The sequence below is a fragment of the Cydia strobilella genome, chromosome 7 (genome assembly GCF_947568885.1).
Source record: "Cydia strobilella chromosome 7, ilCydStro3.1, whole genome shotgun sequence".
Classification (NCBI taxonomy): Eukaryota; Metazoa; Arthropoda; class Insecta; order Lepidoptera; family Tortricidae; genus Cydia; species Cydia strobilella.
Window position 1 is genome coordinate 1,698,040 of NC_086047.1, and position 24,491 is coordinate 1,722,530.

The 24,491-nt window shown below is 39.7% G+C and overlaps 1 protein-coding gene across 1 annotated transcript; it reads right to left on the bottom strand.

The window, feature by feature from the left end:
- Positions 1 to 669: 669 nt before the first annotated feature.
- LOC134742701 (blood vessel epicardial substance-A-like) lies at positions 670 to 24,045 on the bottom strand. Its single transcript, XM_063675891.1, has 8 exons — positions 23,726 to 24,045; positions 17,845 to 18,047; positions 15,679 to 15,873; positions 12,927 to 13,035; positions 5,107 to 5,218; positions 2,828 to 3,005; positions 1,689 to 1,932; positions 670 to 936 (listed from the first exon to the last, which is right to left on the bottom strand). Exons 1-7 carry the CDS (start codon positions 24,020 to 24,022, stop codon positions 1,710 to 1,712), a joined length of 1,317 nt encoding a protein of 438 aa, XP_063531961.1. The 5' UTR covers positions 24,023 to 24,045; the 3' UTR covers positions 670 to 936; positions 1,689 to 1,709.
- Between the last annotated feature and the right edge of the window lie 446 nt (positions 24,046 to 24,491).

The window sequence follows — 24,491 nt, forward strand, 5'->3', positions numbered from 1 at the left end:
AACAGTCGTCTGTTGCAGGAAGCTCTTTGTAATAATGGAATATGGATATTTTAAATTAATCTTCAACCATCAACATTTCAAGGTAGGGATCGCTGTTAAAACAAATAGAGCAGCTTTCCGATTCTAAAATAGGGTATTTATCTAAACGTAACTGCTCATAAAATCAACTTTGCATCTATGTATTAACCAAAATGACTACAGTAAATATAGATCAGTCATTCAAACCAGCCAGAAACCAGTACGCTCTCATGTTCAACTAACATTTATCTGAATCATTGAGTAATTATTACCTACGATAGAGAAGCCATACTAAACAAACGGCGCGATTCGGGAAATGAATTAGAGATTCACTAGATATGAAATAGTAAAGATATGTGACGTCCTACGGGTAAAGGTATCTTATGGCGGTTGGCGCTTACGCTATTATTAACGCCGCTCCAATTAATATTGACCAGCCGCCATAAGGTACCTTTTGCTGTGGAACGTCACATATCTTTACTATTTCATATATAGTGAATCTCTAATTAATTTCCCGAATCGCGCCGAATGACATTTTCGCAATCGCAACCTGTAACACGCGACAAAAACGAAGTAAGCGCCGTGAAATTCATGGCGCTTACGCGTTTAGGTCGGCGGACATCAACTCATGGCGCAAAGTACTGGTTATCTGTGCCAATTCTGTACGTAGTAATCATAGTTCAATGATCTGAATAGCAAATAATTGAATGTGAAACTTTACTGGTGGCGTGGACATATCTTTATAAGCAAAATGTAACAAATTTTGAGATTTCCGTCTGTTCTATAACATAATTTCTCACAGTTCCACTGCGATAGCCTTTAAAAGTCCGTGGTGCAAATCGTTCGCTCGCTCCTCGGTCAGGGGTACCGCGCGGGTGTGAGGGGCGAAGAGTGAGGCGTCACCAGCGGCTCCAGCTCCTGAAGTCAATAACAAAACATCATCAGTTATATTAAGAACAGATATGGATATTAACAAATCTGGTTACCTGAATGGAGGCTGAGAATTCGTCTTCTAAATAAAGAACACATCGGTATCTTTGGCATCAGTTGCCTACCTACCTTTCGTCGCTCGTGATCTAAGGAAACTGTCTCGAACTTACATAATATATCGTTTCCGTTTGGGCGACTAACCTTCTGATGCTGACGTTCATGACTATTATGAGAAACTCTCGACAACAGTTACTGAGGCCCTACCGCGAAAAACGGATTTTGATATTGTCTTTATCTGCATTTCAATCGCTCGAATATGCAATATTCCCTATAGGGTTATAAAAATAAAATGAGAAAGTTGTAACACGCATCGTTAATAGAGACCGCGAGTTCTATACATATACAGGATGGCTAAAAAATAAGTGCATTTCCGTTGCCAGGGAGGTTTTGGGATTATAATGAGCAACTTTTACTATGAGGCCAACCACGAAATCGCAAAAAAATTATATACCCATAGAAAATGGACCAGCCAAAATGTATGAACCAGCCAAATGGAACCGCGGCTCTTGTGACTTCGTCTCGTGCACCTCGGGGACTTGGCTTCCCGGCTGCGACAGAAGGAGGCCGCGTTGTAGACTCGCAGAGGAATCTTGAGTGAGAATCTCAAAGAGTACCGTAGTAAATTGACCTCACAGATCGCAGACGAAACTCGCCACAGAATTGTATGTAAAAAGCTGTACCTGCTGGGGCCGCGGCCCTTGTCACACCATCTCGTGCGCTGCCTCAGCAAACTTGACTTCCCTGCCGCGGCGGAAGGAGGCCGCGCGCCGCGGCGGGCTGCGGCGGCGCGGCGGCTGCAGGCTCGCTGAGGAGGCCTGCGTGAGCAGCCGCGGCACGCCGCGCCCGAACGGCGACTGTTTGAGGAACTGGCGCGCCACCATTGGCTGGAAGTATGAACTGCCTGTAAAAGAGACATTTTTGTGACTTTAAAAAGGAGACACTCGTCGGGATCTTTGGTTATTTATTTAGTTTGGTTCCTCGATTTGTCGAACCGGCTGAATAATAATTATTTTTGTATAGTCTATAGGGTCCTCATGCTGCATTTATATATGAAAAGTGAGACGAATAGCGAACGCAAATACGTGGACGGAGAAAAACAAATATAGATAGACTACTCGCGTCTTCATTTGCTTCACCCCATCACCCCTCACTCGGACAAGTAACACACCTATATTGATTTGGGTAATGTTTTGTAGTTTATGCATTTGTTCTTTGAAAGCCATATTTGACGAACTGCTGGTGGCCATTAAATGATGGCTACCATGATTATCTTGTGCAGTAGTTCCATTTTGTTAAAAAAAATTTAGATGAACATTTCCAAGGGGAAAAGATTGCCTTTGCACAACATTTATTGTATTCTCTCTATGTTATGGTACTTGTTTTGTCCAATTAAGTGTTTTATTACTGTTACTACCAATTCACATCACCACATACATACCAATTCAAATCAGAAATGATGATATCCGCAGTAGAACTAAGGTCACCGACATATCTCGCAGAATTGCAAACCTTAAGTGGCAGTGGGCGGGGCACATTGCTCGCAGAACTGATGGCTGGTGGGGCCGGAAGGTTCTGGAGTGGCGTCCGCGTACCGGAAGAAGAACTGCCGGTAGGCCTCCAACGAGGTTGAGCGACGACCTGGTGAAGGTCGCGGGAATTCGGTGGTTGCGAGCGGCACAGGATCGGTCGGAGTGGCGAGCCTTGGGGGAGGCCTATGTCCAGCAGTGGACGTCTATCGGCTGATGATGATGATGATGATGATGACTACCAATTCTAAGGAAGGGAGTTGGGAGGTATTATCTTCCTTCAAAAGGCCTACTTACTCTTGCTGGTGGAGCGCGTACGCCACGCGAGGCTGCGCAGGCGTCCCCGCGTACCCTCATGTACAGCGTCGACGCTGGCCGAGCGCGTCAAATGCGACGTTTCGGCGTCGCGGTCTGACGGTCCTGCGCTTAGGCCTTCGCTTACTGAGTACAGCTTGAGGGTTATGTCTTTTCCTGGAACGTGAAAGGGATAGTTGATATTTTACTAACGATGTTTGCTTCTACAGCGGCTATATCGTAACCCAAAACATAGGGGTAGGTAGTAGTTAGTTTATTTACACCCCAAGAGTAACACTATTTTTAATTGTTCCTTTCTCTTTCTGTCGGTGATTCATTGATGAACAAGAAGTTAATTTTTATTTTTGAAAGTTATTTTATGGCAATACATCCTTTCAAAATTGTTTGCGTCTATAATTTTGGCCTGAGCTGTATGCAATTAAGGTGCATGTTAGTTAACTATGTGAAAACTGTTTTTTTTTTATCATTATTGTTTAGCAAATTACACAATTTAAATAGATCCCTTAAGTACGTAAATATAAAAATACATAAAAACCGGCCAAGTGCGAGTCGGACTCGCGCACCGAGGGTTCCGTACTTTTTAGTATTTGTTGTTATAGCGGCAACAGAAATACATCATTTGTGAAAATTTCAACTGTCTAGCTATCACGGTTCATGAGATACAGCCTGGTGACAGACAGACGGACAGACGGACAGCGGAGTCTTAGTAATAGGGTCCCGTTTTTACCCTTTGGGCACGGAACCCTAAAAACTAAAGATCAACAAGCGTAATTCCGCAACAGTTCACCTGAAAATTTTCGTAGCACGTGTAGCAGCAGAGATGCTCTCAACCTCCCATCCCGAATTTTAAATCCGCTTTAATATAAACTATATGTCAAAATTAGTTCTAGGTACCAAGTTACCAACTAATATTTTTTCTGACATGTCCGAAGAATACTAAGAGCTCAAATCGAATTTTAATGTTGATATTGCGCTGTTACCTACAGCTAAAAAACTCTTTCAAAAGGAAACTTAAACCTTGCGCAAATGGGAAAGTACCCCAATTTACTTACAAATTATACATCTGAACCCAGCCAAGCTAACGTACAGTTTAGATTGTAATCTATTTCAATAGCTTTTCTTGTGGTTCGATTAACAAGTGTATGAAAACTGCCACGTCATCGGCATGCAATCACATGAACAATTACTCGGTCATGCGCGTTTGCTCTTATTTGCAAATAATAACGTTTAGGTACTTGCGTTTAAATTCGAGCACATTCAAATCTCGTACAAAAAACGAAGAAAAATGATGACAGTGCTAAATCAAAAAAAAAACGGCCAAGTGCGAGTCGGACTCGCGCATGAAGGGTTCCGTACCATTACGGAAAAAAACAGCAAAAAAATCACGTTCATTGTATGGGAGCCCCATTTAAATATTTATATTATTCTGTTTTTAGTATTTGTTGTTATAGCGGCAACAGAAATACATCATCTGTGAAAATTTCAACTGTCTAGCTATCACGGTTCATGAGATACAGCCTGGTGACAGACAGACAGACAGACGGACAGATGGACAGACGGACAGACGGACAGCGGAACCTTAGTAATAGGGTCCCGTTTTTATCCTTTGGGTACGGAACCCTAAAAACAGATTGTGTCTACTCTACCTATACAATAGTGGAATCATCATTAAGCAGTCTTTTCAACTTTTTAAAGTAATCCCTTTTTCTACAGATTCGTAGGGTTATTTTTTTAAATAAAATTTCCTCCCGCGGTTTTCCCGAGGCTTTCCCGAGGGGATACAGTATGGGGTTTTTCAAAAAAGGAGTGTACAGGTTTTTAAAGGGTCGGCAACGCGCACGTAATATCTCTGGTGTTGCAGGCGTCCATAGGCTACGGTGACTGCTTACCATCAGGCGGGCCGTATGCTTGTTTACCACCGACGTGGTAAAAAAAATACATGGTAAATGATATGATGTAGATAGCCCTAAAAAACTCTATAATGGGTTTGCCTCTGGGATCATATATGTGGTATTTTCTATAAAAAGGGACCTTATTGTCGATGGCGCTTACTTACCTTAACTCCTCATAATTAATCGCGTGAACCGGCCACGCATTTTTTTGATTTTGACGACTTGTTTAACCCTCACAACGCCAAAAACCCTTAAAAGCGTCTTAAGTAGTGGTGCCCGTGGCGCCAAAAACGCTTATAAGTGTTATGGCGTATGCGTACGTTGTCAAAGTAATGTCTCCTTAGATCATTGATTATGGTACTGACCTATGAGACAATCAAGCACGACTTTGAGGGCCGGCCGGTGCCGCAGCACGCGCTCCAGGCGCATGCGCGGCCAGCACACGCACGTGCACACCTCCTCGGCCACCACGGACACCTGAATTAAAAAAAAAAAAGTAATCTGACAATGCCAGGAGCACATTAGGCACATTTTATGCCGGGTACCTGTTAGTCGCAGCGCAGTTCGTAAATTATTAAATAAAATAAATAAATAAAAAATTAATAAAAAAACATTTATTTCGGACAATTCTGAATCCATATATCACATACCAAGTATAAAATATTAAAATTAAAATTCAATCAACTTTAGAAATTAAAATTTAAATACTATTACTACTGTACTAATATTACTGTAGGTAACTAACTACATCTAGGTCAGTCTTAAGGGGCCCACTGACTATCAGTCCGCCGGACGATATTGGCCTGTCAGTTGTTCGGAACTGTCAAATTTTTGTTCTAACTGACAGGCCGATATCGTCCGGCGAACTGATAGTCAGTGGGCCCCTTTAAAAGTAGTTTTCTTTTGTAAAACAAAACCTGTTATCGTTATTTTTTAGAAATAAAATGTACCTAACCTAATGATGAAAACAAAAATTCAGTACGCAACTTTGGGAACAAATCAAATTATTTTATTAAATATTTTGATTTGTGTTTTTTATCCGGCCTTCACCACTGGAGGGCTTCGTCACTTTTTCTTTAATATATGACATCTATTTCGGTTTATAAAACTTCAGTAGCAAAAGGCACGTAATTCAAATTTTATATGGAAGATCGAATCTTCAAAAAATTAAAAAAAATTATTTATTGTAAAATAAATGTCATTGAAATTGCTAAAGCCGTTTTCGAGAACTGCCTACATATGTAATTTAGGTATATATGATTTACTAGCTTTTGCTCGCGACTTCGTCTGCGTGGAATTAGTAATTTGGGTACCTTAATTCTTAAACAAATCTGCTTTTTAATACATTCTTTTTTCACCCCCAAATTGGTCCACACTATACATTTCCATCCCATTTTTACACCCTTAAGGGATGATTTCGGGGATAAAATTATTCTATATCCTTTCCCACAGCTCAAACTATCCCCATACCAAGTTTCATCTAAATCGGTTCAGCGGTTATTGATTCCCCATACAAATTTCCACCCCCCTTTTCACCCCCTTGAGGGGTGAGTTCTGAGATAAAAGTATCCTATGTCCTTCCCCGGGACTCAAACTATAGTAACGGCACCAGTCATGGGACTTGTAAGAGGAAATTTGGAGTATTTGTGATATTTCCCTGATACATGTAAAATGTTACCGCCTTGCGTGTTAGAAGTTTTGTCCCATCCGTCTTTTATGTTTCAGGCGTGTTGTATCAAAAATTCAGCAATTAGTTTCCACATAATTAACAAATTAAAACTATGTGTTGTTTCTCCAGTCATGGTCGGCAAAGCTCCAGTAATGGTACCCCAGTAATGGGCGTGGATCCAGTAATGGTGCCCCTATAATGGGCATCCCTATGAGTATAAAATATTGGAATAGGAAATAAGATTTGGCAAATTCAGCTTCCAAAATTTGACCCACACTAATAGACCGGGAGCCAGGAACGGATTTCCATGACCAATCGCCTCCCGAGCGAAAACTCGTATGTACATCGAATAATTTTGTCTCGATTAATTTTAGGAATAATTATGATCATGGTTGTTTTATAGGTTTTAGGGACTGGATTTCGAAACTGATAACCATCTTGGAATCCAAGATGGCGGACATGCACTATGTCATAAAAGTCGTCATGGATGGCGTTTTATGGGTTTTAGGGAGTGCTAGTTTCGAAAATGATGACCATTTTGGAATCCAAGATGGCGGACATGCACTATGTCATAAAAGTCGTCATGGATGTCGTTTTATAGGTTTAAGCGAGTGCAGATTTCAAAAATTATGACCATTTTGGAATCCAAGATGGCGGACATGCACTATGTCATAAAAGTCGTCATGGATGTCGTTTTATGGGTTTTAGGGAGTGCTAGTTTCGAAAATGATGACCATTTTGGAATCCAAGATGGCGGACATGCACTATGTCATAAAAGTCGTCATGGATGTCGTTTTATAGGTTTTAGGGAGTGCTAGTTTCGAAAATGATGACCATATTGGAATCCAAGATGGCGGACATGCACTATGTCATAAAAGTCGTCATGGATGTCGTTTTATAGGTTTAAGCGAGTGCAGATTTCAAAAATTATGACCATTTTGGAATCCAAGATGGCGGACATGCACTATGTCATAAAAGTCGTCATGGATGTCGTTTTATAGGTTTAAGGGAGTGCAGATTTCAAAAATTATGACCATTTTGGAATCCAAGATGGCGGACATGCACTATGTCATAAAAGTCGTCATGGATGTCGTTTTATGGGTTTTAGGGAGTGCTAGTTTCGAAAATGATGGCCATTTTTGAATCCAAGATGGCGGACATGCACTATGTCATAAAAGTCGTCATGGATGTCGTTTTATAGGTTTAAGGGAGTGTAGATTTCAAAAATTATGTCCATTTTGAAATCCAAGATGGCGGACATGCACTATGTCATAAGTCGTCATGGATGTCGTTATATGGGTTTTGGGGAGTGTCGATTTCGAAAATGATGACTAGTGTATTGGCGTCTCGAGCACTTACGTCATAGTGACGTCACTGACAGTTAGGTGTTAGTCGATGATAGACCGCGAGCAGAGCAGTCGTATCACGTGATGTTTGGGTTGACGAGCCGTTGGAAATACATTACATCGTATGATTTACTGTGGTAAATACAGGACATTACAATGACCATTTTGGAATCCAAGATGGCAAATTTACGACGGCTCAGCCATACGGTCAAAATTAGGTGGGGCTTGCTCGAGGGACCCTGGCAGTTTCTGACGCCGCCATTTTTATTTCAAAATGGCTGATTCTAAATGGCGCCCGATTTTCAAGTTTGTCCTAGCGCGCTAAATGTTGGTCACGGAAACTCGGGGTCCCATGGATTGCTATAAAATTTTTTTTTTTGAAAAAATCCAAGTTGGAAAAGTTACCACTTATTTTGTATAACAACTTCTTAACGGTGCGAGATGGGTGAACGGTGCTCGACCAAATGTCATAGAGGGCCCCGCGACAAATTAGTCTGATATTGCTTAATCCGTTTTTTACATACACATAGCTTCTTTTGATAGGTACTGTAAAGGTTTTGTAACCTTTACAGCCTTTTTTATCAGTAACTGGTGACAGACACGTTTTGAATTTAGAATCGTATCGCCCTGTCAAATGGAACGGGGGTGCGTGATCGCCATTCCTGAAGAGGCAGTCATTCTGTATAGATGATTTGTCAATTAGCTAACCTGTGAGAAAAAAATAATACATTGAAGATCAATCCTCTATGTTTAAATATCTACCACATCTTCCCCAATAGGCGTATCCACTTTACAGTACTGGCCGCTTATTGCACTCCCTAAAACCCATATAACGACATCCATGACGACTTTTATGACATAGTGCATGTCCGCCATCTTGGATTCAAAAATGGTCATAATTTTTGAAATCTGCACTCCCTTAAACCTATAAAACGACATCCATGACGACTTTTATGACATAGTGCATGTCCGCTATCTTGGATTCCAAAATGGACATAATTTTTGAAATCTACACTCCCTTAAACCTATAAAACGACATCCATGACGACTTTTATGACATAGTGCATGTCCGCCATCTTGGATTCCAAAATGGCCATCATTTTCGAAACTAGCACTCCCTAAAACCCATAAAACGACATCCATGACGACTTTTATGACATAGTGCATGTACGCCATCTTGGATTCCAAAATGGTCATCATTTTCGAAACTAGCACTCCCTAAAACCCATAAAACGACATCCATGACGACTTTTATGACATAGTGCATGTCCGCCATCTTGGATTCCAAAATGGTCATAATTTTTGAAATCTGCACTCCCTTAAACCTATAAAACGACATCCATGACGACTTTTATGACATAGTGCATGTCCGCCATCTTGGATTCCAAAATGGACATAATTTTTGAAATCTACACTCCCTTAAACCTATAAAACGACATCCATGACGACTTTTATGACATAGTGCATGTCCGCCATCTTGGATTCCAAAATGGCCATCATTTTCGAAACTAGCACTCCCTAAAACCCATAAAACGACATCCATGACGACTTTTATGACATAGTGCATGTCCGCCATCTTGGATTCCAAAATGGTCATAATTTTTGAAATCTGCACTCCCTTAAACCTATAAAACGACATCCATGACGACTTTTATGACATAGTGCATGTCCGCCATCTTGGATTCCAAAATGGACATAATTTTTGAAATCTACACTGCCTTAAACCTATAAAACGACATCCATGACGACTTTTATGACATAGTGCATGTCCGCCATCTTGGATTCCAAAATGGCCATCATTTTCGAAACTAGCACTCCCTAAAACCCATAAAACGACATCCATGACGACTTTCATGACATAGTGCATGTCCGCCATCTTGGATTCCAAAATGGTCATAATTTTTGAAATCTGCACTCCCTTAAACCTATAAAACGACATCCATGACGACTTTTATGACATAGTGCATGTCCGCCATCTTGGATTCCAAAATGGACATAATTTTTGAAATCTACACTCCCTTAAACCTATAAAACGACATCCATGACGACTTTTATGACAGTGCATGTCCGCCATCTTGGATTCCAAAATGGTCATCATTTTCGAAACTAGCACTTTTACTATACGAGTTTTCGCCCGGGAGGCGATGACTGACGAAATTTGCGTCTGGCTCGCGGTCTATAACTAATAGGGCAAGTTAATAATAGTTTGTAAAAACTATATTAATTTTATCTGAAGTCCGAGCATACCTCCTGACAAATTTCAATACTACATTTTATTGTTTAAACATGAAATGACGGCATGGGAAGCATCATTATGTAAATTGTCCCATCATAGGAGGCATGTAGTTTTACGGCTCCTATGATGGGATTGGGCAAAATACTACTATTTTTTTACATCTCTGGAGTCAGAAAATAGTGTGTTGTATACCTTATCTCATGGTGAATGCAATTAACAAAACACATTCTAGTTTACACCAACTAATAATTAATTAAAATTAAATATATGAACTCACCTCTCTTAGCAAAGTTGTTAAGAATTCTCACTTGTTACTTTTTTCAGTGACACGACAACTTTTGGGTTGGCGCCAATTCCTTAAATAATAACCGAATTTCATAAAAAGTCAAACTTAAGCAGCTCTATGACTCTTGTTTATGGTCAAATATTACCAGTGTTTATAAACTAGTTTAAGATACTTATTTTACAAGATTTGTAGTTTTATGACCCATAACCGGTTCCACGCCCATTACCGGGTCCACTACTATATATGTATACTAAATTTCAACTTAATCGGTTCAGCAGTTTAAGCGTGAAGAGGTAACACACAGACAGACAGACAGACTTTCGCATTTATAATATTAGTATGGATATAAATATTGCTCAGTTAGTAGAGTTGCTTAGTAGATCGTGTAGATTAATGAAGTTAATTTAAAATACTAAATTGCGTAACGTTCCGGGCCTTACCCGTAATCTCCCCAGGGATCTATTTTAATGAACACTAGCCCAGAGGTCAAATCAAAAGACAATGGATTATATTATACCTACTTACCTTAAATTTTAATGTAGGTAAGTTCTACTACCAATAACATTGCAGCATTGATATAAGTGGGTTTATTAATAAAAACTGTTTATTTCACACATACGAATTTTGAAGCAAATTTAGAAGCAAAGCAGGCACATTTTACGGTACTGTGGTTACTTTGTTACTTTGATTTATGGGGTAATAGTGAATATCGATTTTCAAACTACATATTAAGGGATTCGATTTTGAACTCTTTCATCATGTATTTCTGTGAAGGCTGCCAACCACGTCATAAAATTCTTAAGCAGTCCTTTAAAAATCAAACCCATATTTCTTAAAAATGGGAGATTTATGATACCCCGCGAATAAAAGTAACCCCAGTTTACGGTAGGTGTGATTATGCAGAAAGTGGGCCTATCATAGTGGCCACCTAACCATAACATAACGGGGTCCCTTTGTTTGACATAATTATTGAAAGTCATAATGTAATGATTGTCATATATTATTATCATTAGTCATAATTCTGAGACCGTTAACTTTTCAGGATTTTCCTCAGGATAGGATAGGTTAGGTTAGGTTTGTTTTATCAGTCAATCAATCAATCAATCAATATATTTAATTTCAGACCATGTCCATAGTGTTAGTGTAAGCCTATGTTAGTTAAACCTATACTAACTTATGGCAATCCTGAAGAGTTACGCGTTTCTGAGAAAAACCAAATTATGACTAACAAAAATGTGGAAACACATTACATTATGACAAAACTATATGGGAAACAATATAGACCCTAACATAACACAAACATCTACCCGAATCATAATCCAATCATCCCTTAAGCACTCAGCTTATCCCAGCACCCATTTGCCAGTCAAATTAGAGAGCCGGTACTATAAATACCTTACCATTTCAAATCAAAACGAATTACGTAAAAAGGTATTTCGAGATTTGGAACTTGCCCAAGTGCGCCCACCATTTGTCATAAGGCGTGCCCATGCCTTCTAATATGAATTTAGGAACTCCGGAAATAATTTGCATAAAACATTGGCAACGTAATGACTTTGTTTGTGCAACCAAGTGTAATTTATACAGAATGACCCGAGAAACATGATCAGGAATCACGATATTCTATTTTATTTTTTATTTTATCGTCATTGGAATACATCAGTTACATGTTGTGATCGCAATCGCGTTCCTACTAATATTATATTATTGTTCTTCTTACTTGTGTGTACGAGATGCATTGCGATTTATGTCAAAATGATATCAATATTATTTATGCAATGCATATCGCTCTCTCTGCTTCTCACTCTGATACGGCATAAAAAAATTATACGTGTTTAAAAGTGACTCAATGAAATCTTATCATCTTTATTTTTAATCACAAAAAAACTTTATTGTTACTATTACATTTTTTGGTTTGGTTTAGTTTTATAATATTTATTTATTTATAAGTTTTTTTTAATTATATCATTATTTTTAATCAGGTGGCCAACGTCTTCCAGTATAAGTACTCTGCGTATTAGTTAGAGCTAAACGATATAATATATTATTATGTTACGAAAAATTCTAGTTTGTGTCCTAATTTAATAGAAGTTACATGAAGTAAGACAAAAGAAATTTAAATATTATTATTATTATTAGCGAAATTAGGACGATGTGTTGAGAAATCAGAACGTAAAAACGATATAATGCCGCTCCGTTTCCAGTTTTATTTAACTAATACAAGTTCTGAAAAACATTCGTACACCTTACCTTACCTTACCTTGTATTCGTACCTGGAAGAAATCATCGGATTGCTCGCGGTTGGCCTCCCGTTCCGGCGAGTCTATAAACTGATGTTACGGCTGGATGACGCGTGCGTCTCGTCACAGCTGACCTGCATCCTGTGAGCTACATTCGTACCTGAAAGACGTCATCGGATTGCTTGCGGTTGGCCTCCCACTCCGGCGAGTCTATAAACTGGTACGGCTGGAGGACGCGTGAGTCTCGTCACACCTGACCTGCATCCTGTGAGCTACATACGTACCTAAAAGACATCATCGGATTGCTCGCGGTTGGCCTCCCACTCCGGCGAGTCTATGAACTGGTACGGCTGAATGACGTGTGCGTCTCGTCACAGCTGACCTGCATCCTGTAAGTAACATTCGTACCTGGAAGACGTCATCAGATTGCTCGCGGTTGGCCTCCCATTCCGGCGAGTCTATGAACTGGTACGGCTGGATGAAGTGCAGGTGCGTCTCGTCACAGCTGACCCGCATTCTGTGACAAGTAACATTTTTAATAACCATTAGCAATGGTACTGTCAGCATCAGAGAGCAGAGCAACGCACCAAATGTATCTGCCGCTCAAGAATACTTTTCCAAATAGACATACCTAATATATAACTCTACAGTCCGCTCGATTGAAGTTTGGGTGGAGAATGAGACTGGATTATTGCAAAGAAGTCCGGACACCTTCCATAACAATATTGTCACAAGTTATCGAGGCAGGCGCGGTGACTTGCCGCCCACTAGATGGGCCCCCGAAACTGCCGTCGTGAAAACGACCAAGAGCAATACTCCGCTGCTCAGGGGTGTCGAGAGATGTGCGCCGCTTTCTACCCGGTGGCTGTTAAAAGCCACTGGGTAGAAAGCGGAAATTAACTCGCGTCTTATGCATCTTTCACTTCCACCCCTGGCCAATGAAGGCAAGCTGCCAGAGCCGAGGGTCCCTTGGGGTCCACTCCGACCGACGAAGACACGCCGGAGACGGAGACCCTCGGAGACGGAGACGTCGTTACTCCCCAACAGCTCGCCACAAGCTAATTGTTATTAATATGGAATAATGGCAAATTTGATTACCTACCTATCATTATTAATGTTTTATAGTTTTTAGAACTTTAAGTGCGTACTTCTAGACCAGCTTACCCTGTTACTCACATAACAAACAGAGATACCTACCAAGTCACTTTTGCATTTATAATATTAGTATGGACAACATGCAAGGCGAGTCAAATCCCTCTTGATATATTGCGCTGTGTCGGCTTTTAAGGGAATTGAAAGTGCTAACACTAATAGACCGCGGGCCAGGAACAGATTTCCATGACCAATCGCCTCCCGGGCGAAAACTCGTATAGTGGTTAACGGCTATGTATGATGAACCCTCGTGAACGTCAGCTGCCGCTCCGTTGGTAGGTTGAGGAATGGCAGCAAATAAAGTCTATTAAAAAGTTTAGTCATCGCCTCCCGCCTCCCGCTTGATACTTTGTCAGATGATAGTTTAGATGCTATTGTGAATAAACAGAATGTATCGCTGTGGAAAGACCGTCAGCTGGTCACATGAACATGTAAAAAAGAAAATTCTTTTCAGTCATCGGCGTCATCGCCTCCCGTTTGATACTTTGTCAGATGATAGTTTAGATGCTATTGTGAATAAAACAAATCGTCAGCCGGTTCTATCGCGGTGGAAAGAACGTGTTACGCGTTTCGGTGGCTGCCATTCCTCAACCCACCAACGGAGCGGCAGCTGACGTTCACGGGGGTTCATCATACATAGCCGTTAACCGCTATACGAGTTTTCGCCCGGGAGGCGATGACTGACCAAATTTGCGCCTGGCTCGCGGTCTATAAGCGTGGAAGCAATTTTAATTTCAGGTGTGACCTAGGCTACGCCTTATTCTAGATACAGCTCTGTTTATAAACATTTTAGGTGCAAATATAGTGCTACTTAATTAATTACATACAACACATAGTAAACAATGTTAACCACTACAACTGACGTGATGAAAACATTCAACAAATGTTTGTAAACATTCCGTTGTTTGAAGGCTTGGCCACAAAATATACATTTCATTACGTTGTGTTTGGTTTGCTCATCTGTGCAATGTGAAATTTCACTACCCATCGGTAATTTCTGAGTATTTTGGTAGCTAATTTTAAGTGAAAATACAGTTCTGTGATGTCAACAATATAAGAATTTCTGTCATGATCGCCAATATAAAATATAAATGAAAATAATAACAATACGTACTAATGAAATAAAATTATAGCTCCAATAAGGATTTGAATTCAAATTCTCTCTTTGAGCCTTTCGTTTATTGCAGACGATTTATGATGTACATACATAAAACTGGATAGACGCTGTTGTTGGTAGCTGAATGGCTGAATAGACCGATGCGAGACCGACACAAAAATTAGAGTTTACCTACGTCTGACATTCGCGTAAATACCTACTGATATTTGCAAGTTATTTAGGCCCGAATTCATGATGTTAGCAAGGCTGCAGAGCTATAGTTTTCACCTCTTAGACTAGACCAGACATACCTCTCACTAATGGGGTGCTATTTTTACGTTTTAAGCACCTCAAAGTGCTCCAAGGCACAGACTGTAACTAACACCTTTTGGGAAATATGGCCGCAGCGAAGTCAGTAAAAGCGGGCAAGTTTTAGATGCAGACGGCTTATGTTGCCAACATGGAACGTATTATGATGAGTGTAGTAGATACCGGCTATATTCATGACCTATTTATTCTATAAGAGTATGTGTCGATGTATATTGAAAGTGTTTACGTTTACGCCACACAAAATGTACCTAGGACTAACCTAACTTTAACTGATTTACAAAGTTTTGTCGTAGTTATTTGCTAAAACCCGTTCAAAATAGCGAAAACATCTCATTTTACCCTCCGAAACATGGATCCCCTCATCTTTTACGAAGAGCTTCTGGTCCAGCATCTTAAACAAGTTGAGTTACAGCTCGATTTGGCCAATGATAACTGAATGTGTTAATAGTGATTGGATTAAATGAAAAATATCTTTAACACTTAACCTTCAAAACAGAAGTAGGTATAGAAAGCCCCTCGGTCAGTCGGTGTAGTCGATAATGGCTCAATATGTCAAGAATGGAATTAATGGCAACAACTCACTTCCCCTTCAGCAGTATTGAGAGCCTCTCATCCGCGGGCGTGACGTCCTCCACGGCATACGCTTCGCCCGGCTCCAGCCGCAGCACCTTTGCCTCGCGCGTCAGCTCTTGGAAGTGCTTCTTGTTCACTTTCAGCGGCTTGAAGAGCTTGAGATACAGCTCGGTGAGTTCCAGCGAGAGCGCTGGGGGAAGAAACCTGTGGGATGAAGGATGAATTTACAACTAAAATTCTCGAAGTGCTACATTTATAACGGATCCACGAATTCGTTTTCACGACACGCATAACATTGCTCAAAGGTTGGACCCTGTCAGTCCCGCCTTTAGTCATTGCGATGGTAACTTGACATCGTCTGGATAGGAGAAGCATATGCTCGATTATTTAACTAATGACCGGAAAATTTTGTGATGATGTGGATAGTAGGAGCTCAGATTACAGCGCCGACCCTTATACCCTTATATGAGCACCATTCTATTAGTAATTTACATTATGATCAGAAAGATGTTGTGTACAGAACTGACGAACACTAATGCCAGACAACAAAATTATTTAATGACATTATGATAGCGGAAACTATACCAGAACAATGGACAACCTCTACAATTATACTACTTCATAAAAAGGGCGACAAAAGCCTAGTCAACAACTACAGACCCATCAGCTTAATAACAAACTTGTACAAAATATTTTCCAAAGTTACCTTAAACCGAATAAACAGAGAATTAGAGGAAAACCAACCTAAAGAGCAAGCTGGGTTTCGAAGCGGATTTTCAACTGTCGACCATATCCATACAATCAAACAGCTGATAGAAAAATATGAAGAATACAACAAAATCTACTACTTTGCTTTCATAGATTATAATAAAGCGTTCGACTCACTGAAACATAAGTACATATGGGAAGCGTTGAGGACACAAAACATACCAACAAAATACATAAGGATAATCCAAGAACTATATAAAAATTCAACAGCTAAAATACGAACAGAAAGAGATGGTCAATTATTTAACATGCAGAAAGGAGTTAAGCAGGGAGACCCCTTATCACCAAAGCTGTTTTCTGCAGTTCTTGAATATGTATTTAGAAAACTTAACTGGGAATCTTTTGGTCTTAACATAAATGGAGCAAAACTAACAAATCTAAGGTTTGCTGACGACATTATTCTACTGAGTGACAACCCGAAGGACCTAAACCTAATGCTACAACAGCTTGCAGACCGCAGCAAAGAAGGCTATCTATGAACACTGAAAAGACCAAGATAATGACCAACAGTGTAAAGGAAGACATATACATAGACCACAACCTCATTGCCTATGTAGAACAATACACATATCTTGGACAAGTGATATCACCTCAAAACTTGACACAACAAGAAGTAGACACTAGAATCGTGAACTCATGGAAAAGATATTGGTCGTTAAAGGAAATAGTGAAGAACAACCAAATACCAACAAACATTAAGTCCAAAGTATTTAACACTTGTATCCTTCCCTGCCTTACATATGGATGTCAAATTTGGGCCCTAACTGTCAAGGAGAGGAAAGCTCTCCAAGTCTGCCAAAATAGTATGGAAAGAAGCATGTTGAATATAAAACTTAGAGATAGAATAAAACTGGAGGACATTAGAAAGAGAACAAAAATAATCGACGTAAACCACACTATGAAAAAACTAAAATGGAAGTGGACCGGCCACATGCTCCGAGACAAAAGAGAAAAATGGTCAAAAGACATCACAACATGGTACCCAAGAGACGGAAAAAGGGATGATGGAAGACAAAAAATGAGATGGGAAGACGAGTTCAGGCAGGTGGCTGGAGCCTTCTGGAGAAGACAGGCTCTGAACAGGGACTCGTGGAGGAATATGGGAGAGGCCTATGCCAAGGGCAACCAGACAAGACGTCTGCGGAGAAAGGCTAGCAGTAAGCAGTAAGTAAGTAATGCCAGACTACAAGTCAGCACGTCAGGTGCGAACCTTCACTCCAGCCAGTCCAGCCTAACGCATATTGACTAGTGACAATATTTCAACGTACCTTATGATGAAAACAAGGGTATCTAGAGAGATAAGATCAAGGGTATCAAAGTTGACAAAGACTCGCGTAAATCTGCAAGTCAGTACTCTAAACTATATTTCAACTCCATTTTATTACAGGCTATCAAAAAAATAATTACCTTATGATCAAGAAGATAGTGTGTACAGAATTGACGAACACTAACGCCAGACTCCAAGCCAGAACGTCGGGTGCGCACACCTCAGCGCCGGCCCACATGCCCATAAGCACGGCGCCGGCGCAGGCGAGCGCGCGCAGCACGAGGATGCTCTGCTTAAAGCTCTTCGGCGCGAGGAATGCGATCGCGAAGCAGAGATTCGCTGCCTGTTAAAAAAATTGGATTTTAAGATCTTTTTCGTATTAGGAATTGTATGGAATTTAGGTCACAAAAAATGTAGGAAGGGTTAAGGAAGGATGACTTACGCTACGGTCCGGGTCTGGGCCGAGGCGCGCGACACTTCGTCTTCTATAGAAAGCTTCACGTGATGAGGCTGTCTGTACAAAACAAAGTGTCGGACGTCTGAGCCCGGACACGGACTGTTCTAGCGTCATCCTTAAAGATAACCATCAATTTTAATTATTTATTTATAAATTAATAATTTTACACGTCACATCAAAATTACAATACACGCACATAGATAAATTTTTGTATTGCACTGTTTCTAGTGATGGAAAAATTGAGCTTTAGAAATTAAGTTAACATAGACAGACAATACGGACGTCGTGAAAGCGGACATGAAAGAGAACAATCTCACACCTGAGGACGCCGAAGACCGGGCAAAGTGGAGAAGGTTGAGTAGGAAAGCCGACGTATGTGTGAAACGCTAGTTTCACAGATATAAATATACCATAGATGACGCAAATGCATCTACTTCGCGTGTCCGAACACCGACCAAGCGTCGAGGTTGACCGTCGCTTTGACAGTCCACGCGCGTCAGTTGTTGCAGCCGGATGTCCGTGAAAAATTAAAAAATGCTTCGTTGACTGATAATTAACTGCAACAGCCCAAAAATTGCGACCACCCAAAGGCAAGGACATAGTTCCTATCACAGGTAAGTAATTTTAAAATTATATTATGCGTAAATTTTGTATGAAAAAGTCGGCACGCTTGGTTTTAATACAGATCGTGATATTTGCGTCATCTAGCGTATATATCAAATTTGTGGCTAGGTTGATGAAGAAGATAGACAGACAAATAAACATAGTCGAATACACTGGTACGATAGTTACTAAAGCTTGTAATGGTAGTTCGTTAAACTTTAACACTAACATCAGAAGTTGTATCTTCTCCCTTTTCGCACGGTACGAAATCCCCTCTTTTCGCACAACTTGGGTACAGTGCCAGCTGTCATCGTGAATTTATGCGTTTTAGATTATAAATGGTATGTAGATGACAGCTCTCACTGTACCCAACCTATGTCAAAAATACGGTAGACGGATGTCAGTTACGGAGACGGGCGTAAAATAAAAAAACATGCCAACACAGAGCAAAAAGCAAAAGTATATATTGGAATTGGATATGTTAAACACAGGTTAAACATGGTATTTTGTACGATCATCAGTACCTAAGTACAAGCCATTTCAGTCGAGTATGGCAAAGCAAACACAAAGTGAAATACGCTAAAACAGAATTCATCTCACATAGGTACTATGTTGCTAAAAGCATGACTTCCTTTTGGTTTAGTCTTACCCGAGTAAAAACATACATGGAAGTCTATTATGGCTTCTAAAATATTCATTAAATAAGAGCAAAAAGCGTTGTTTCTCCAAACAATGAAACCCATCTGGATAGTACGCGCTCGGGTCCAGGTATTTGTTCACGTTCAGCTACAAGCACAGACTAGTACAGCATAGACATACTATATACAAGTAGTTATAGACGCGCCACCGAGCGACCGGGGGTAAGAGAAAGAATATTCATATAAAATTTGGGCAGCATAGGATTTTTTCTCTTTCACTGTTATAAATTTCGATATGTCGCTATCGGCTACTGCCTATGATGCCACCCGGTCGGTGATAAGGACAAAGCATGGCACTATTTTCTCTTTCCTCTTATAGGAATCGCAATAAGACTATCTTTCTCTATCAAAGAGTGTCAGGCCCTTGCTACACAGACACCGCAATTATGAAGCATTTAGAAGGAGCTCGGGGTCACGTAGGTGCAATTTTACTTGTAAAATACTACGATTCGAGCAGCACACCTGAGGTTGTATTCTATAGGGTGGGCCAATGATAAATGCATTTTAACGAAGGACGTAGTAGTAGTAGTAGTAAATCACTTTATTGTACAAAACAAAAATTGTTAACATGAAATTCATATAAATTTAGGTACAAAGGCGAGCTTATCCCTATAAGGGATTTCTTCCAGCTAACCTTAGAGTAAATGAGTGGAAAATTCGAATTAGATAGATAGACAAACTTACAGAACGTACAATAATATTTAAAAAGGAAAACTACAATATTAACGTCTACGAATAACTAAAATACATCAATAGCATTATGCAATAAAATAAATATGTACTAGCATACATAAATATATAGTACTAAATAAATATTAAATATATATATATACAATATATAAATAAAATATATATATTAGCACTCAACCAAATCACAGTTCGTGGGAAAGCCAAAGCTTTTTCAGATTAACTTTGAGTGATGCTACAGACCGGGACCGTTTGAGCGACAGGGGCAACTCGTTCCACAACTTCACCGCGCGCACTGTGAATGAATTTGAGTACGTTCGAGATTTATTCGAAGGGATAGCAAGCGTAAGATTAGCACTAGAACGTAAGCGGTGATCACTTCCTTCAGCCAGATAGTTAAATCTCTCGGTTAGGTAAGATGGGGCACAGGGGTTGAAGAGTATGTTGAAAAGCAACGACAGAACATGCACATCCCTGCGCTGGCGGATCGGTAACCACCCGAGCTGCTTACGAAAATTAGAAATGTGGTCGTATTTACGGAGGCCATACACATACCTGATACAGACATTTTGTAAGCGCTCAAGTTTATACGTACGTAAGTGTAGACGTCAATACGAAAAGAGAATTTATCACTGGCCCACCCTATACATTATTTTTTAATACAGTTGCTCAAAAAGTGCTACTTTTCGTGGCTGTTTAGCGTGCGGAAAGTTGGTTTTCGCGAACTAGTGCTTTTTACTTTTCCAATTTTTTTTAAATCTATACTTGTTCCAATTCATGACTACTTATTGATGAGTGTTTATATTAGTTTCTTTTAAACGTCGTAATCAACATAAAAACCTACTGTTAATGTAAGAATACGAAAAATATGCATATTTCATATTTTATTACTTACCTCTTCATCATTTTAAGTATTATAACACGTTTATTTTTTAATGTTGAAAAACCGTTCTTAATAAGTTGTCTGAATTGAACGGAACGCCTGTCAAAGAAGAGGCGTATTTTCTTACTGCAAGAATGTTTTAAGTTTCCAAAGGCAACATTCGATATTGTTTTTATAAATATACGATACACAAATAATCGTAAATAACGATATTTAGGTAATAATAGTACAATGTTTTAATATTTACAATTGTTTCTGTCTTATAGAACATGCATTTGAAAAAAAAAACTTTCATTGAAGTGGGTTCAATAATAATAACAAAATCTATTCTAGTCGAATAAAAGCTAGAAAAACACCTCTTCATAATGTCAATGTCGATGATGTCACAGAATTTATAATATAAAAAGTTTCGAATTCCATTCCTTAATACTTTTCTTTTCTTATTTTTTCGCAACTGTATTAAAAAACGTGGTTCGATACACGTGCGGATATGTCATTCTTCACTCGTCTCGTTACTCGTGAAGTAATGACATACTTTCCGCACTAGCATCGAAATGTACTATTTCATCATACTTGCTCGAAAAAGATCATATGAGCACCTGTACTGAAGAACAAAGGCCTATATTGTACCCGCGGAAGTTATAGATTCTGAAAAAAAAAGCTATAACTCACTCGTGAGTAATTTTTTAATTATGTCACTAATTCATAAGAACCAATATAACATTTAAAACTTTCGCGTTTTGAACACATAAAAATCACATTTACAATCGGGTCTATCGCGAATTTATTTTGTTACCTTTATTTACCGACGTTTCGACACAGGTTTCACTGGTCGTGGTCGCGGCTAACTGACGTCCCAGCAAAATGTCAAAACCGAGATTTGTGTGATTACCCCACGAAAAGTGCATTTAAAGTTTGGGGTAGACATCACATTTTCAACCCATAAGAACCAAGTAAGTAAAAATAAGTTTTACTTTGAAAATACTGACGTTTATAAAATATTGTTATTTTTTTTTTTTTTTTTTTGGGAAACATACAGCACATTATAATACAATAAGGTAAAAGATATAGTAAGAACATAGGCCAAAAGAGTTTCCACTTATAGTTAATACAAAATTCCTTTGCTCCGAAAAAAAAAGTACAATTATTAGGTATTTTGAATTTAAAGTTGAATTTGAATTTAACAATAACATTGAGTAATAATAACAAGCATAATTTTGAATTTGGAAAATAACAAGCACAATTTTCAATTTAGATAGAAGCACAATTTTCAATTTGTTTTTTGTTTATGCTTTAAAATATTTAATTTAATTAATTTAATAGCCGTTTCAAATATTTTTACACAATTTTCAATTGTGGCTGAATGCCGATGGGTCTGTGCCTTCGATGCCTAAACTGCCAAAAAAATTTAAAATGGCCGACGAATGTTTGAAACGTCGCCGTAATTAAAAATGATGTCGCTTCAAATTTAGTTTTTTCTTCGCAAGTGTGATGAACATTGTGTGTAACTCCAGGGGTAAGAATATTATTACTCGAGTCTTTACTTAACTTAGACGACGACGAACTTAGATTTAAAAAATTGAGTCACTACACGCCTCGACAAATTCGTCAATGGTGTAGCAAGCGAGGTTTGTTACGCAGCGTACTACGTAGGCGAACAACATGCGAACGCGAAGCGAAGCGATGCGGCGCGGGGTAAATCAATCCTTTGATACCTATAGAAGTGTCCTACGTGGGCGATCTCGTCGCGAACGCGAACGCGAACGCCGTCAGCCTGCCGCGCCGCGCCGCTTCAGCGAAGCGGCGATTTGCAAAAACAACATCGCTTTGTACTAATTTCAATGCGTGCTGTCTAGTAAATGAGATGGTCTGTGGCTACAAAGGAAGCAGCATGCATAAATCGTTCGGAACAGTCAATAGACAGCCGAGCAACGAACATTTTGGCATCCAATCTACCAACTTCGATTAAACAAATTAGTTTCAACGTTAGAAGAGAATTGAAATTGATTTTCTCTTACAATAACCCATCATTTGAAGCACTTTTCGAAGGACGTTGTTAACTTTATCGATGCTGTTTAGCGCCCGGAAAAAGCAATAATGACTTCGCTCAACGTATTTTAAAAGTGCCTGTTCTAATAAATAGAGAACAGTATACGGTAAACATACCTAATATTATTTTTACGTAGTCGGAGCATGAGAATATTATGCTAATATTGTGTTGTAAGTGAATAAGTTGCCTTATTGGTAGTCTATGCTTTTACTAACAAAGTCTACAAGATGATGTGGTAAATAAATTATGTAAATCGCAAATTTTGTTCAAGTTTGCTAGATTAATTAAATTTAATTTGTATTTGGGGCACGTTTTTCCACATTAGAGCCGACACTGTTTTATAGGACTACGACATGTTAGTCCGTTTTTCAAGTGCCACGATTGACTGCTCAGATACTATGTAATAAATGCTTAGGGCAAATTCTTTGACGCTACCATCAGCGTCAGCATCGAGCGTCTTCGCTCGGGGTGTTTATATCAAGATCGAAGCATATCTTATACTAATGCAGTCGCCAGCAATGTCACGCCGCATTATTGCAGCGCAATGCTGCTAGTATGAATCTGAACAATACCTTAAATTGTCTAACTAAGACAACCAAAGGTCACGAAAAAAACAAAAGCATCACTTAGAAAGTTTACCAACCTGAAACAAGTCCTGCTGCGCGTTGGTCCACTTCGCGCAGAACCAGTGGTTATCGTCGTCCGTGGCGTTCCCGTTCAGCTGGTCGTAGTCAGCGTCGTACGTGAGGTTGAAGCGCGACGCGTTGTACAGCGAGGCGTTGAAGCCCGCGGCGTCGAGTAAGGGCGCGGGCGAGCGAGGCGCGTGCGCCATGCTGCGCCGGCGCCGCCGCGCGCCCTCGCCCTCGCCCCCGCCTCGCCTCCGCTTCTCCGACACGAGACGATTCAGTTGGGCTCGAGCCTTCACTATTACCAACTCCATCACCACACCGGTCACCCACTTCGCTTAGCTGATAGCTCCCGTGTCTGGAACAAATTAGTCCTGTCAATGCAATGCGTTTAATCCGATTTTAAAGGTCCTAACTACATTAATTTAGAGACTAAAATTTTATTAAAAGTTTTCTGAATTCGGTCTTGTTATGGAGATAATGACGATTCTTGTGAACATTTATTTTGTTTGTGTGATAACTCGGTGAAAAACGCCTTTTTGGCTGCGACTGTACCTATGTTTTGAATTTATTAAAATTGTAAATAACAACGCGTGCTGCGTACCTACTTTTGGTTCGGCGTCATACATTTGACATCATACTAGGTATCTGCTGATGCGTATATTATGCATCCGACCAAAAATACACTCCCTGACTATAGGAAAATTCAATAGTAAAAACCTCATCCTCAAAAAACAACTATTCATACTAAGCATGATGTTTCATTCCATCGTTAAATTCTAA